Source organism: Bufo gargarizans, chromosome 4, assembly GCF_014858855.1.
Source record: "Bufo gargarizans isolate SCDJY-AF-19 chromosome 4, ASM1485885v1, whole genome shotgun sequence".
Classification (NCBI taxonomy): domain Eukaryota; kingdom Metazoa; phylum Chordata; class Amphibia; order Anura; family Bufonidae; genus Bufo; species Bufo gargarizans.
In genome coordinates this window covers 461,910,204-461,925,983 of record NC_058083.1, presented here as the reverse complement: position 1 = coordinate 461,925,983, position 15,780 = coordinate 461,910,204, and the positions used below count along the sequence as shown (strand labels likewise).

Sequence of the window (15,780 nt, the reverse complement as noted above, 5' to 3'; positions counted from 1 at the left end):
ATGTGTACCTTAATCTTCCCCAGCCTATGGATGGCCACCCTTAGATATTTTAGGCACGTTTCCCTGTGGGAGGGTGCCTGAGCAATAGGTTCTAGCACTCATGTGTTCTGAAAAGGTATGCTATAATCTTGTTTGCTTCCCTGTGTTTTGACTTCTCCCTGATCTCTAGATTTCACCCTTCGTTGTCTGACCTGACTTCTGCCTGATCTCCATAGTGAACCTAAGCTGCCTGCCCTAACCCTCAGACCGACTTTGGATTACATGAACTCTGCCTGCCCTGAGCTCAGCCGATCCCTGACTGGTTTTGCCAGAACTCTGTGTTTTACACCAGTGTCTTTTCACCCTCGTGGTTTAGCAGTGTACTGAACAGAGACTGCCCCAAGAGTTAGCAGCCTGGTGGTTCCCCTGAAGAGAGTGCATATCCCTGTATTGCGGATCCCGCAAATTGCGGATCCGCAAAAAAAACGGATGATGTTACGCATGACATCCGTTTTTTTTGCGGATCCGTTTTTTTTGCGGATCCATTGTAATAATGCCTATCCTTGTCCGCAAACTAAAAAAAATAGGACATGCACTATTTTTTTAGCGGAGCAACGGAACGGACATACTGATGCGGACAGCACACTGTGTGCTGTCCTTGTTTTTTGCGGACCCATTGAAATGAATGGGTCCGCATCCTATCCGCAAAAAAAACGAATCGGACACTGAAACAAAATACGGTCGTGTGCATGTAGCCTAACTCTGACCTTTTTTGAGAATGTAAATTTGACCGCACATCCAGGCTGGTGATGTTTTAGTTGGGCATGTATTTTTACACATTACAGTTCTGGCACAATTTTGCATCAGTATTTTACAGCATAGGCCACATAACAGTGAGACACTCACTCCTCAAACTCTTGCTCCTCAATGGATGCAGCAATAACTGCGCTCCCTTCATGATGACGTCACATGATCACACTGGGAGCGCAGGTCCCGCAGCATCCAGTGAAGAACAAGAGTCCCCACGTGGATGAGGTCTTTTTTTTGTCTGCACTATTGTGGGGTGGGTGCCTAAAGACATACATTTTATAATACTGGTGACACAAAGGGGGCCAGGATCTATACGGGGGCACTATGGGGCGCTTTATATATACTTATCTGTTAAAAACGGGTGCAGAACAGCTGTTAAAAATGGATTAACGGCCATAAAATGGATTCACAAACTGATGCAAAATGGCCATGAAAAGCAGACAGTGTATCTGTTTTTACTGCATTTTTTTCGTTGTCGTGTGAATGTAGCCCTGAACGGATCTCACAAACGGAAAGCCAAAACGCCAGTGTGAAAGTAGCCTTATATTTACACATGCTACATGAGGATTTTTCGGTCATGCTGATGTCATGTTGTCACGTAACTTGGAAGTCTCATAGATATCACCTCATAGACAAGAAGCCTCAGACATAAAAGGGAGAACCCTCACCACGACAGAAGATAGGGGCGTCTCCCATTTTTGTCCTCCGTTGTAGAGTTTTTATGGTTTCCCTAAAATAGAGCCCTGTCAGGTGACAAGTGCCGTTTAAAAGGATCGTACCATTAGAAATGACCTATTGTTTAATTCAGGATGGATTTGATTTAAATTATAGTTTTTCTACATAAAGACTAATTCTTGCTGGTATAACTTATGATATGCAAGTAGATGAAGATTTTTAGAATAAAAACGTTTCATATTAGTTTGATTAGGTTGATTCTGTATTCATAGGTTTGTAGAAGTTAGGATTAAGGTCTTTTTCTCGACTCTGTTCATGTTATAAATTTTTTGCTGTGAAGAAGAGGCATGTGATCTCTGCTGAGTCAAATTCAGTTTTGAGAACTGCAAAAGTAAACCAAGCATCTGTGATAATATCTTGTAGGCAGAGAAACTGCCCAATAATCTTACAAAAACCTCAGGAAGAGCATGACATTGTGAATGGATTAATGGAATTTATTTACCCAAAAAATTAAACATATACAGCCTTATTCTACATAATTAAAAAACTAATCTTTATTTCATGATGGAATAACCTTTGGATGGTAATATATTTTCCTCAAAAAACATTTTATATAAAAAAAAATCTGATTTAAATCAAAAGAATCTTTTTTTTTTTTTTTTTTTTTTTTTAATCATAGATTTTTATCCACCCTGGTTTAATTCAATTTTTTATGTTAAACATATTTTTTTAAGAATTTTTGTTATGTTATGTTATTTTTAATTTTCCATGTCAACAGCCTAAAATCCTGCAGTTTTCGCACTGGGGCACTAGACCTAATAATTGGCATCATTTCTTGGTCTGTGGAGATCACTTTTCAGTAGTCACAGATTAATATCTCTGAGTAGATAAAACAGGTTCCATAATTTTCACTAGATGATTGTCACAGCTTATCTATTCCCCCTCCCTGCATGATGACCTCTACACAAGTCACAGATCATGTCTAGAAAACTCTCCCTTAGAAGTCAGTGAGTCATCTCCTGGCCATTGTGCCTATGGTCCATTTGGGTGCTTCAAAGTCTATTCTAAAAGCAGTTGACAGTATCTCCAGTGGTGTGTAGGTCCAGACCACAGCAGTGCATGACCTGAAAACCGAAGATCTGAAAAACATGACCATCTGAATCGGGCCTTAGGAATTAATATATTTTTATTTTTTTCTGTATCTAAAGCATGAGGTGGACCTGCAGAGGTAGAGGGTGGGCAGAGCTGGCAAACAGCACCTCAAACCTGGTGCCTCTGCCTCATAGGAACCACACCAATGTTATAAATGGCACCAGTATAAACCGTTCTGTGCTGGGCACTGGACACTTTGTATAACATACTAATCCCTACTGTACTGTGCTGTTTTCCCTGGTAGCCACAAGTCTGGACTTTTCATTTCTCACCAGAATAATGATCGAAGATATTTGCATCTTACCAAATGTAGCCGATAAAATGACAAAAGATAACAGCTGTTTTTCCTTAACCTGTAAAGTGTATGTAGTCGTGATCTGAGAAGACATTACATGTGAGGCCTTCTAAGGGCAGACTGTTAATTGTCTACTTCATTACTGTCAGAGTTAATTCAGTGTGTGGGAAGTGAAGCAGTTTTTCATCTTCTGTCCTGGATCTGGAGCAGACAGCTGTTTTCACAGCTAGATCCATTATAGCTTATCACTAGAGGACAGACCTGCCTTGAAATATGGCTACTGTCATGGCTGGTGGGAACCATTACCGGGTGCATGATACCAGAGGGTAAAATTCTCAGTGCACTGATATTATTTTATGTAGAAGTCAAATCCAATCTAAACTATTGGAGAATCATTTTATGTTATTGTCATTTTATTATTCTACTATACTGAATTTGACTTTATGGCATTGTTGTATTAATGCTCTTCATCTTACCATCGCTGATTATTGTATAATTTCTGATCACTAATGTTTCCGGATATATTTGTAGTCAGGAATAGTAGGATCAGTCAGGTAAATTTATAAAAATGTTGCCTTTCAGCTTTGTATTTGTCAGGGTTAAAAATAAAGCCATACTCACCCTTACTGATTCCCCTCCAATGCCGGTCCAGTCCCCACTGCTGTCCACTTCCTGTTCCCAGCTCGACACACTGGAAATGCCAGGAAAAGTTAGCTCTGCCAACCACTGGCTGGGCCACCCTTTCCTGGTATTTCCGGTGTGTCAAGCTGGACCCAGGAAGTAAAGAGCGCCAGGGACTGGACCAGTATCGGAATAGCAGTGGTGGAGGTTCAGTAAGGGTGAGTATTGCAGATTTTTTTTGAAGTTTTAACCCTTTGTGGCCCTTTAAAAAATACCTTTCCGAAAAACCATTTTAAATGGGTTGTGCCACTATTAAATAAAAAAAAAACTAGGGCAGTTACCTTTGTAATTTGCTGTCTGTTAGAATAGTGCTCCATTCGTGAGATATTCTCTGTACATCATTATAATGGTGACCCCTGATGTCTAATCTGCATAGTAATGATCGTGTCCACCGACTGAGGTGGTCACACATACTCAGTTCCATCCTTCCGCTGTCACCAGTCGTATCTAATGTTAGAAGTTGTGACAGTTACAGGGAGAGAATGGCAGAAGACACACACCCTGAGCTGTCGGCCTCAAGAAACTGCTTTAAGGCAGGCTATAAGTTACCTTGGAAGTATCTTTTTAGACATACATTAAATAACCATATTTTCTTTGTTTTCCCTCTAGACTATTGTTCGAGGCAGTAAGCCTCCACAAGATGCTTCCATCAATGGTTTGCTAGAAGACTTCGACAATATATCCGTAACACGTTCAAATTCCCTTAGAAAAGAAAGTCCACCTACCCCACGCCAGGGATATTCCAACCATTCAAAGAGTTTCCCTGAAGAAAATGGCTTCTTTACCTTCTCCCACTACAGTGAAACAGAAATCCCAAGAAGCAGTATTGCTGAACGATACAAGGAGAGGAGCCTGAGTGCTGAGGAGGCGGAGGGCTACTACAGGGCCAACAAGCCAACCAGACATAATGGGCATCCTGTTAAAATGAGGTCTTATGAAGCGTACTTTCCTGAAGTAAAAAATGTGAAGACTGATATGTTAAGTTATGCCTCAGAATACCACCCGCACTTGGAGGCAAAAAGTAAATCTGTTGATCAGTGTGGAACATCATGGGACTACCACAGGGTCATGGGTACATCTCTTCAGGACTACAGGGACTATTTCCCACCTTCAATTACAGGGACCGTCATGTTAAGCGAGGGCTCAAAAGAAAGACTCGAATATAGTGAATGGGGAGATGGGCTTTCCAAAGACGATTATGATAAGAGGCCGAAGTCATCATACGTAACCCAAACGAGCCCTCAACCAGCCATACGACAAAGATCAAGATCAGGATCAGGCCTTCAAGAACCGGTCATACCATATGGTGCACTAAAAACAAACCAGCAAGGGCACTCGTTTGCTTCGTACACTTACCCCCGTTTGTCTGAGACTGCAGCATGCATTCCAAAGGTAAACCAATCCAATAGAAGAAGTAGATTTCTCGTATTTCCAGTTAGAATAACATTTGCTTACGCAGAGTTCACTCTCATACAATTGTTAGTGTTAATTATTGGGTTATAGAAGACAAGAATATACTATTGAAGTGGTCGCTCACGTTTTTGTTATAATTATATGTGTCTTTGTTTGAACTGAAGGGATGTTGCTGGATCCATCAAGTGGTGAGATATATGTTAAGCAATCAGTGAAGACTATAATCATTCCTTATTTTGTATTCACAACACAGTAGTTGGTAGAGCATTGTTATTAGGCATGCAATATATATGGAATTGTATTTCCTTCAAGGGGATTTCTGGGCTGCAGATATTGATGAGCTATCCTTAGGGTGGATGTTCTTTAGGATAGGTCTTCAAGATCAGTTCTGTGGTGGTCTGGCACCCATACCGATCAGCTATTGGAGGCAGAACTAACACTAAGAACGGAGTGAAGCACAGCTCCATTCTCTTGTGTAGGAGCCATAGTGGGTTTCTGGAGCTTAGCTTCTATTCACTTGAATAGGAGTTGAGCTGCAGTAACCAGCCACGACCACATGCATAGAGAATGAAGCTATGCTTGTGACTCCGTTCCTAGTGTTAGTTCTGGTGGCTGCCACAAATGGCTGATTGATACCAGTGCTAGGCCTACACAAATCTGATATTGATAACTGGATAGGGATACTATAGGTTATCAATATTTGTACCCTGGAAAACCCTTTTAAACCGATGGCAAAGACTATCACTTTTTATAAAAACATGACTGTTTTGGTAGACCAACCTAATCTATCTAGACCTACATTTAGCTTGAAGCCCTTGGGCTCAAAGTCAAAAGGAGCTCACATATAACGGTCACAGTCTATCTGTAAGGGTCCATTCACACATCCGCAAAATGGGTCTGCATCCGTTCCGCAATTTTACGGGACAGGTGCAGACCCATTCATTTTCAATGGGGCTGGAATGTGCTGTCTGCATCCGCACTTTCGTTCCGCAAAAAAATAGAACATGTCCTATTCTTGTCTGCAATTGCGGACAAGAAAAGGCATTTTCTATGAGTGTGCCCCCGATATGCGGTCCGCAAAATGTGGAACGAATATCGCTGGTGTCCGTGTTTTGCGGATCCGCAAAACACATACGGACGTGTGAATGGACCCTTAACATGTAAGTCAGTTTCCAGCTTGTTCAAGTATGCCAGGATGTTCCAAGGAGACTCACACAGAGAAAAATGCAAAGCACCAGTACAACTTAGTAGCAATGCATACTCCTCTACAAGCTGATCTTATAGCAGCCCTAGACAGCAAGGAATGTAGTTTCCCCACAATTGTCCCTTTTGTTTCAGAATTTCAGCAACATAATACCGCCATACAGTTTCAAAACTGTGTACAACCCACATAATGCTACTTGATAGTGCTAATATAAGATAATACTCTTAAATGCTCACATAATACACCACTAAATGATACTGGGTTTTAGAATGCCATGAAGGTTCCCGTACCCTGGGGGCAATTGCCCAATTTGCCACTTATTAAAACCCTGATGGCAGCATCACATTTTGTGGGAACTTTCATAATGTGAGAAGAGATAAAACTTATGACAGAGATGGTACATGTGGTCTGGGAAAACGGCGTAAATTTGGGCAGATTGGAGATAATTAGCAGTGTAGTCTAATTAGTGACTGCAGTGATGTCACTGTGCGTCTGGAGGATGCGAGAACAGCAACAAGGCTCATTTTTTCTTAATGGGGCAATAAGTAAAACACATCTGACCCCACAACTGCATTCTCCCTCAGCTTCTTCATCATGAAAGTGCTGGTGCCTGTTGCATTCTCTTCTGGAATAAGAGGTTTTACTCCCTGGGTATAATATATGCACACAAGAGCTTTTCAGAGTATTCATGGTCTTATTACCACTTCTTCTGTTTCAATTCAACAAAATGACTAATTTGAACTTCAGAAATTAATGTTGTACATGTAGAAATTGTTGTCTCCCAGTCCCTAATGAATGTGTAATAGGAGATACCTTATGAAGAGTTGCATTTCATCTTGTTGACCTTCATCCAGACAAAACAAAATGGGCTTAAAGCCTTTAGAAGTTTTAAAGGGGTATTCTCATCTCAGCCATGCCTAGAGGAGGCTAATACCTGTTTTACACGGCCACTGGTGGATAGGGTAACAGAAACAGCCAAGTGGGCTATGCCATTCTGTTTCCTTAAAGGGGTCATCAACCTTTTGAAACCCTTTTGGGTAGCCTCACCCAGGGCTGGCCTTAGGTGTTCAGGCACCCTGTGCGAGCTAATATTGTGCCCCCCCCCCCGCCCCCCCCCCCATCGGTTTACCTATACATACACAAAGAGGAAAACAATCTTTGTAACAAACAGTTTTTTTGAATTACAGATAATTTAAGTGCAAGTGCAAACAAGTACAATCATACCCAGTGTCACCCATAGCCAGTCTCCTGCCCTCTTAACCACCTCCGGACCGCCTAACGCAGATGTGCGGTCCGGAGGTGGCAGCGCTGCGCACAGTCACGCATATACGCGTCATCTCGCGAGACGCGAGATGACGCGACTATGCGCGCGCGCATGCGCAGTTCGCGCCGGCATTTCGCACAGAAGTATTTCGTCAGCAACCTGCCAGCCAATGATCGTGGCTGGCAGGTTGCTGATTTTTAAAAAATCCAATCAAAGTGCCAGATAGCAGATCATATTTGTAAATATGATCTGTTATATGGCTGCCTGCTCCTCTGCTGGTTCTTTTCGTCAGTTGGATCCAGCAGAGGAGCAGGCTTCACAGTGAGTACACCAAACACTACACTATAGCCCCTGATCACCCCCCTGAACCCCAATTAACCCTTTGATCACCCCTTTGATCACCCCTGTCAATCACAAGTGAAAAGAAAAAAGTGATCAGTGCAAACTGTCCCTTTTTTTTTCACTGTTATTGACCGTTAGGTTTTAGGTATAGTTTAGGTCCCTTGGTTAGGTAGTTAGCGATCAGTTAGCGCCCAGCCCACCGCACCGCAGTCCGTTATTCGCTGATTAGCGTATCGCTAATCAGCATTTGTACTTTTATAGTATCTGGAAGTGATCAAAACTGATCACGGTCAGATCTATAATTGTATTAGTGTCACTTTAGGTTCGCCCTCCACCCAAAACGCAGTGTTTGCCCGATCAGGCCTGATCGGTCGCCCACACGTGCGTTCGCCCACACCCGCCGCACCGCAGTGATCACTGCACATTCACTTTACACGCACTGCGGCGATAAAAAAATCAGTTTTGATATTTTTTATCAACCGCAGCGGCCTCCGGTACTTCGCTAGCCTCCCCTTTGTAAGACAGGCTTGCTTTTTTTTTTTTGGGTAGTCTCAGGGAATACCCCTAAATTTAGTTGCCCACATGTCTAACAGGGGGTATTCTTCTGAAGAGGCCTACAGGCTTCTGACCCAGTCGGATGAGGAGTGGGAACCCTCATCTGATGAATCCAGTGGGTCAGAATACGAACCTGTAGAAAGCAGTGGCTCTCTGACCCAAAGTTCGGACGAGGAGTCTGAGGTCCCTGATACCACCAGGCGTACCCGGCCCCGTGTCGCTAGACTGCAGGTTGCGCAGGATCCGCTTCAAGAGCAGCAGAGTGGGGCTGGTGCTGTCGGATTACGTGGTGAGGCATACACCAGCAGCCCAGCCCTCCCTGGACCTAGTACCAGCACTGCCGTACAACCTGGTGAAGTAGCGAGCACCAGAAGGGCAGTTGAAGCTGGTACGGTGGCACGTGCAGTAGTGACCCCGTCGCAGCCACCGCAAAGACGTGCCCGTAGAGCCCCTAGAATCCCAGAGGTGCTGGCAAACCCTGATTGGCAGTCCCCAACTTCAGCCGCACCTGTAGTTTTCCCTTTCACTGCCCAGTCTGGAGTTCGGGTTGAGACGGCTCAGATCGGTTCGGCCCTGGGATTTTTTGAGCTGTTCTTGACTGCGGAGCTTTTAGACATAGTTGTGGCCGAAACAAACAGGTATGCCACACAATTTATCACCGCTAACCCGGGAAGCTTTTATGCCCAGCCTTTCCGGTGGAAACCAGTCCAAGTTTCCGAACTTAAAACTTTTCTGGGCCTCCTCCTCAACATGGGCCTGACAAAAAAGCATGAATTGCGGTCATATTGGTCCACGAACCCGATTCATCACATGCCCATGTTCTCTGCTGCCATGTCCAGGGCACGTTTTGAGGCCATCCTGCGGTTCCTGCACTTTAGTGACAACACCGCCTCCCGTCCCAGGGGCCACCCTGCTTTTGACCGGCTCCACAAAATTCGGCCCCTCATAGACCATTTCAACCAGAAATTTGCAGATATTTATACCCCAGAGCAAAACATCTGCATAGACGAGTCCCTGATACATTTTACCGGGCGCCTTGGCTTCAAACAATACATCCCAAGCAAGCGCGCCCGGTATGGGGTCAAATTGTATAAGCTCTGTGAAAGGGCCACAGGCTATACCAACAAATTTCGGGTCTATGAGGGAAAAGATCAGACCCTGGAGCCGGTCGGTTGCCCTGACTACCTGGGGAGCAGTGGGAAGACAGTTTGGGACTTGGTGTCACCCTTATTCGGCAAGGGGTACCATCTTTATGTGGACAATTTTTACACAAGTGTGGCCCTCTTTAGGCATTTGTTTCTAGAACGGATTGGCGCCTGTGGTACCGCGCGAACTAGTCGCGCGGGCTTCCCCCAACGGCTCGTTACCACCCGTCTTGCAAGGGGGCAGAGGGCCGCACTGTGTAACGAAGAACTGCTCACGGTGAAATGGAGAGACAAGCGTGACGTTTACATGCTCTCCTCCATTCACGCAGACACGACAATACAAATTGAGCGAGCAACCCGTGTCATTGAAAAGCCCCTCTCAGTCCACGACTATAACCTCCACATGGGAGGGGTCGACTTCAATGACCAGATGTTGTCTCCGTATTTAGTTTCCCGACGCACCAGACGCTGGTATAAGAAGGTGTCTGTATATTTAATTCAATTGGCTCTGTACAATAGTTTTGTTCTCTACAGTAAGGCTGGGAGAACTGGATCCTTCCTCAAATTTCAGGAAGAGATCATCGAGAACCTCCTGTATCCAGGAGGTTCCGTGGCCCCAACCACCAGTGTAGTTAGCCATCTACACGAGCGACATTTCCCCAATGTCGTTCCTGGTACCTCAACCCAACAGTCACCCCGAAAAAGATGTCGTGTCTGTAGCAGGAGTGGAATAAGGCGTGACACCCGCTATTTCTGTCCTGACTGTCCGGACCACCCTGCCCTATGCTTTGGAGAGTGTTTCCGGAAGTACCACTCACAGGTACACTATTAGCATAGGGATCATCTCACCAGGACAGGCACACAGGGCTATTAGGGCCCATTCACTCACTGCTGCTGCAAACGTCTCCTTTCACATGGGACAAAGTGCATAACGCACTTCGCCACATCTTTGGGCGATTTGCGCTTTGCACATTGACCCATGGGGAAGGAGAGGTTTGTTCTATAAAGGTAAAAAAACAAAAAACACACCAGTAAGCAAACACGTTAATGTTCAGTTAAAAAAGTTAAAGTTTATATGTTCTGTTGCAAAGTTAATAAAATTATTGCGTTGCGGCCTGGTTTTTTCTTTTTTTTTTTTTTTTCTTTTTTTACCTTCCAGGTAGACCAACCGATTGACTAGCTGCAGCACCGATGTGCATTCTGACAGAAGCATTGCGCTGCTGTCAGATTACACGCAAGTCGGTGTATGCGGCGCTGCAAGACGGGATTTTCTCCTCTGCAGTGACAGATACGTTTGCCAAGGCATACGAGCTGAGGAGGAGGCGGCGTTCCTATGCTTTGGCAAGCACTTTGTATATATATATATATATAAAAAAAAAATAAAAAAATCCCGGCAATGATTTATTCATCCACATCGATTGATGTGAATGGAGAAATCTGGTTTGCCAGGGCATACGAGCTAAGTGGGTATGGATGTAGGGCGGAGCTCCTATGTCCTGGCAGACGCCTTTCCCCTCCATTTTTTTTTTTTGGGCAGAGATTTTTTCATCCACATTGATCGATGCGAATGAAGAAATCTGTGCCGTTCATTTTTTTCTTTCAGCCCAGAGGCTGAACGGAAAAAAAAATCTCATTACCTGTATGCTCAATATAAGGCCTCATGCACACAACAGTTTTTTCTCACGGCCCGCAAAAACGGGGTCCGTGGGTCCGTGATCCGTGACCGTTTTTTCGTCCGTGGGTCTTCCTTGATTTTTGGAGGATCCACGGACATGAAAAAAAAGTCGTTTTGGCGTCCGCCTGGCCGTGCGGAGCCAAACGGATCCGTCCTGAATTATAATGCAAGTCAATGGGGACGGATCCGTTTGATGTTGACACAATATGGTGCCATTTCAAACGGATCCGTCCCCATTGACTTTCAATGTAAAGTCTGGAGTTCTTTTATACCATCGGATTGGAGTTTTCTCCAATCCGATGGTATATTTTAACTTGAAGCGTCCCCATCACCATGGGAACGCCTCTATGTTAGAATATACTGTCGGATATGAGCTACTTCGTGAACCTCAGATCCGACAGTATATTCTAACACTGAGGCGTTCCCATGGTGATGGGGACGCTTCAGGTTAGAATACACTACAAACTTTGTACAAGACTGCGCCCTGCTGCCTGGCAGCACCCGATCTCTTACTGGGGGATATGATAGCACAATTAACCCCTTTAGGTGCGGCACCTAAAGGGGTTAATTGTACTATCATATTCCCCTGTAAGAGATCAGGGCTGCCAGGCAGCAGGGGGCAGCCCCCCCCCCCTCCCCAGTTTGAATATCGTTGGTGGCACAGTGTGCCAACCACCATCGGCCCCCCTCCCTCCCACTATTGTATTAAATCGTTGGTGGCACAGTGTGCCAACCACCATCGGCCCCCCTCCCTCCCTCTATTGTATTAAATCGTTGGTGGCACAGTGTGCCAACCACCATCGCCCCCCCCCCCCTCCCTCTATAGCAGTAACATTGGTGGCAGTGTGCGGTCTCAACAGTAGAAGATTCATACTTACCTGGTTGCTGCTGTGATGTCTGTGTCCGGCCGGGAGCTCCTCCTACTGGTAAGTGAAAGGTCTGTGCGGCGCATTGCTAAAGAACTGTCACTTACCAGTAGGAGGAGCTCCCGGCCGGACACAGACATCGCAGCTCCACACTGTGCCACCACGATTTAATACAATAGAGGGAGGGAGGGGGGGGGCGATGGTGGGGGCACACTGTGCCACCAACGATATTCAAACTGGGGAGGGGGGGGGGGCGTCTGCCCCCTGCTGCCTGGCAGCCCTGATCTCTTACAGGGGAATATGATAGTACAATTAACCCCTTTAGGTGCCGCACCTGAAGGGGTTAATTGTGCTATCATATCCCCCTGTAAGAGATCGGGTGCTGCCAGGCAGCAGGGGGCAGTCTTGTACAAAGTTTGCAGTGTATTCTAACTAGAAGCGTCCCCATCACCATGGGAACGCTTCTGTGTTAGAATATACTGTCGGAAATGAGTTTTCACGAAGTGAAAACTTAGATCAGAAAAAGCTTTTATGCAGACGGATCTTCGGATCCGTCTGTATGAAAGCAACCTACGGCCACGGATCACGGACACGGATGCCAATCTTGTGTGCATCCGTGTTCTTTCACGGACCCATTGACTTGAATGGGTCCGTGAACCGTTGTCCGTCAAAAAAATAGGACAGGTCATATTTTTTTGACGGACAGGATACACGGATCACGGCCTCGGCTGCAAAACGGGGCATTTTCCGATTTTTCCACGGACCCATTGAAAGTGAATGGGTCCGCGAAAAAAAACGGAAAACGGCACAACGGCCACGGATGCACACAACGGTCGTGTGCATGAGGCCTAATGGAGAATAGCAGAAACTCCTAATACTGGCCATACATGTAATGATTGCGGAGACCCTCAAATGCCAGGGCAGTACAAACACCCCACAACTGACCCCATTTTGGAAAGAAGACACCCCAAGGTATTTGCTGAGGGGCATATTGAGTCCATGAAAGATTTAAATTTTTGTCCTAAGTTAGCGGAAAGTGAGACTTTGTGAGAAAAAAAATAAATAATCAATTTCCGCTAACTTATGCAAAAAAATAAAAAAATTCTATGAACTTGCCAGGCCCCTCATTGGATACCTTGGGGTGTCTTCTTTCCAAAGTGGGGTCACATGTGGGGTATTTATACTGCCCTGGCTTTTTAGGGGCCCTAAAGCGTGAGAAGAAGTCTGGGATCCAAATGTCTAAAAATGCCCTCCTAAAAGGAATTTGGGCCCCTTTGCGCATCTAGGCTGCAAAAAAGTGTCACACATCTGGTATCGCCGTACTCAGGAGAAGTATTCCAAAGTGCACCTTTCGGATTTCACCGGTCATTTTTTACAGATTTTGATTGCAAAGTACTTCTCACACATATGGGGTGTCTTCTTTCCAAAATGGGGTCACTTGTGGCATAGTTATACTGCCCTGGCAATTTAGGGGCCCAAATGTGTGAGAAGTACCTTGCAATCAAAATGTGTAAAAAATGACCGGCGAAACCCGAAAGGTGTACTTTGGAATATGTGCCCCTTTGCCCACCTTGGCAGCAAAAAGGTGTGACACATCTGGTATCGCCGTACTCAGGAGAAGTTGGGGAATGTGTTTTGGGGTGTCATTTTACATATACCCATGCTGGGTGAGAAAAATATCTTGGTCAAATGCCAACTTTGTATAAAAAAATGGGAAAAGTTGTCTTTTGCCAAGATATTTCTCTCACCCAGCATGGGTATATGTAAAATGACACCCCAAAACACATTCCCCAACTTCTCCTGAGTACGGCGATACCAGATGTGTGACACTTTTTTGATGCCAAGGTGGGCAAAGGGGCACATATTCCAAAGTGCACCTTTCGGATTTCACCGGTCATTTTTTACAGATTTTGATTGCAAAGTACTTCTCACACATATGGGGTGTCTTCTTTCCAAAATGGGGTCACTTGTGGCATAGTTATACTGCCCTGGCAATTTAGGGGCCCAAATGTGTGAGAAGTACCTTGCAATCAAAATGTGTAAAAAATGGCCTGCAAAATCTGAAAGGTGCACTTTGGAATATGTGCCCCTTTGCCCACCTTGGCAGCAAAAAAGTGTGACACATCTGGTATCGCCGTACTCAGGAGAAGTTGGGGAATGTGTTTTGGGGTGTCATTTTACATATACCCATGCTGGATGAGAGAAATATCTTGGCAAAAGACAACTTTTCCCATTTTTTTATACAAAGTTGGCATTTGACCAAGATATTTTTCTCACCCAGCATGGGTATATGTAAAATGACACCCCAAAACACATTCCCCAACTTCTCCTGAGTACGGCGATACCAGATGTGTCACACTTTTTTGCTGCCAAGGTGGGCAAAGGGGCACATATTCCAAAGTGCACCTTTTGGATTTCACCGGTCATTTTTTACAGATTTTGATTGCAAAGTTCTTCTCACACATTTGGGCCCCTAAATTGCCAGGGCAGTATAACTACCCCACAAGTGACCCCATTTTGGAAAGAAGACACCGCAAGGTATTCCGTGAGGGGCATGGCGAGTTCATAGAATTTTTTATTTTTGGTCGCAAGTTAGTGGAATATGAGACTTTGTAAGAAAAAATAAAAAAAATAAAATCATCATCATTTTCCGCTAACTTGTGACAAAAAATAAAAAGTTCTATGAACTCACTATGCCCATCAGCGAATACCTTAGGGTGTCTACTTTCCGAAATGGGGTCATTTGTGGGGGTTTTCTACTGTTTGGGCATTGTAGAACCTCAGGAATCATGACAGGTGCTCAGAAAGTCAGAGCTGTTTCAAAAAGCGGAAATTCACATTTTTGTACCATAGTTTGTAAATGCTATAACTTTTACCCAAACCATTTTTTTTTTTTTGCCCAAACATTTTTTTTTTATCAAAGACATGTAGAACAATAAATTTGGCGAAAAATTTATATATGGATGTCGTTTTTTTTGCAAAATTTTACAGCTGAAAGTGAAAAATGTCATTTTTTTGCAAAAAAATCGTTACATTTTGATTAATAACAAAAAAAGTAAAAATGTCAGCAGCAATGAAATACCACCAAATGAAAGCTCTATTAGTGAGAAGAAAAGGAGGTAAAATTCATTTGTATGGTAAGTTGCATGACCGAGCGATAAACGGTGAAAGTAGTGTAGTGCCGAAGTGTAAAAAGTGCTCTGGTCATGAAGGGGGTTTCACCTAGCAGGGCTGAAGTGGTTAATCATACCCTGTCACCTTTACCCAGTCCCCAATAAGAACAGTTCAACAGGTACTCACTGTCTGTCTTCTGCTCCCTCCCCCCTGTCTGCAGAGGCGCACCGCCGGTCCGGCCGCTGCCCTCACACATTGAGCGGCGGATCCTTCCGCGGCTCTCTGGACTGTGAAGGCGCAGGCCACAGCACTTGGACGCTGCGCCTGGGCCCCTAAGCTCCTCCTCCATGGTCCGTAACCAGCGGCTCAGCGCTCGCCACTCGCCAGGCTCGCCGCGGCCTTGCCGCTCACACCTACTCTGCTCTGGTCAGGCCGGCCGGCTGCTGTAGCTGGCTGTTGAGACCGACTGCGAGCTGTGTAGGCCACCCAGCACCTCTGTTGCCATGGCGCCCTGTGCGACCGCACAGCTCGCACACCCCAAAGGCCGGCCCTGGCCTCACCCCCCCCCCCCCCTGGACCTGTGTAGGGAAGCAGATTTTCCCCCTCCCTG

The 15,780-nt window shown here is 45.1% G+C and overlaps 1 protein-coding gene across 2 annotated transcripts in view; it reads left to right on the top strand.

Annotated features, from left to right (window-relative positions):
- The window catches only part of PAK5 (p21 (RAC1) activated kinase 5), a 194,472-nt gene that overhangs the window by 133,697 nt on the left and 44,995 nt on the right, over positions 1-15,780 (top strand). For both annotated transcript variants that reach the window (XM_044289884.1, XM_044289883.1), the window contains exon 4: positions 4,202-4,984. In XM_044289884.1, coding sequence (XP_044145819.1) covers positions 4,202-4,984 — 783 coding nt within the window. The remainder of the gene's footprint in view (positions 1-4,201; positions 4,985-15,780) is intronic.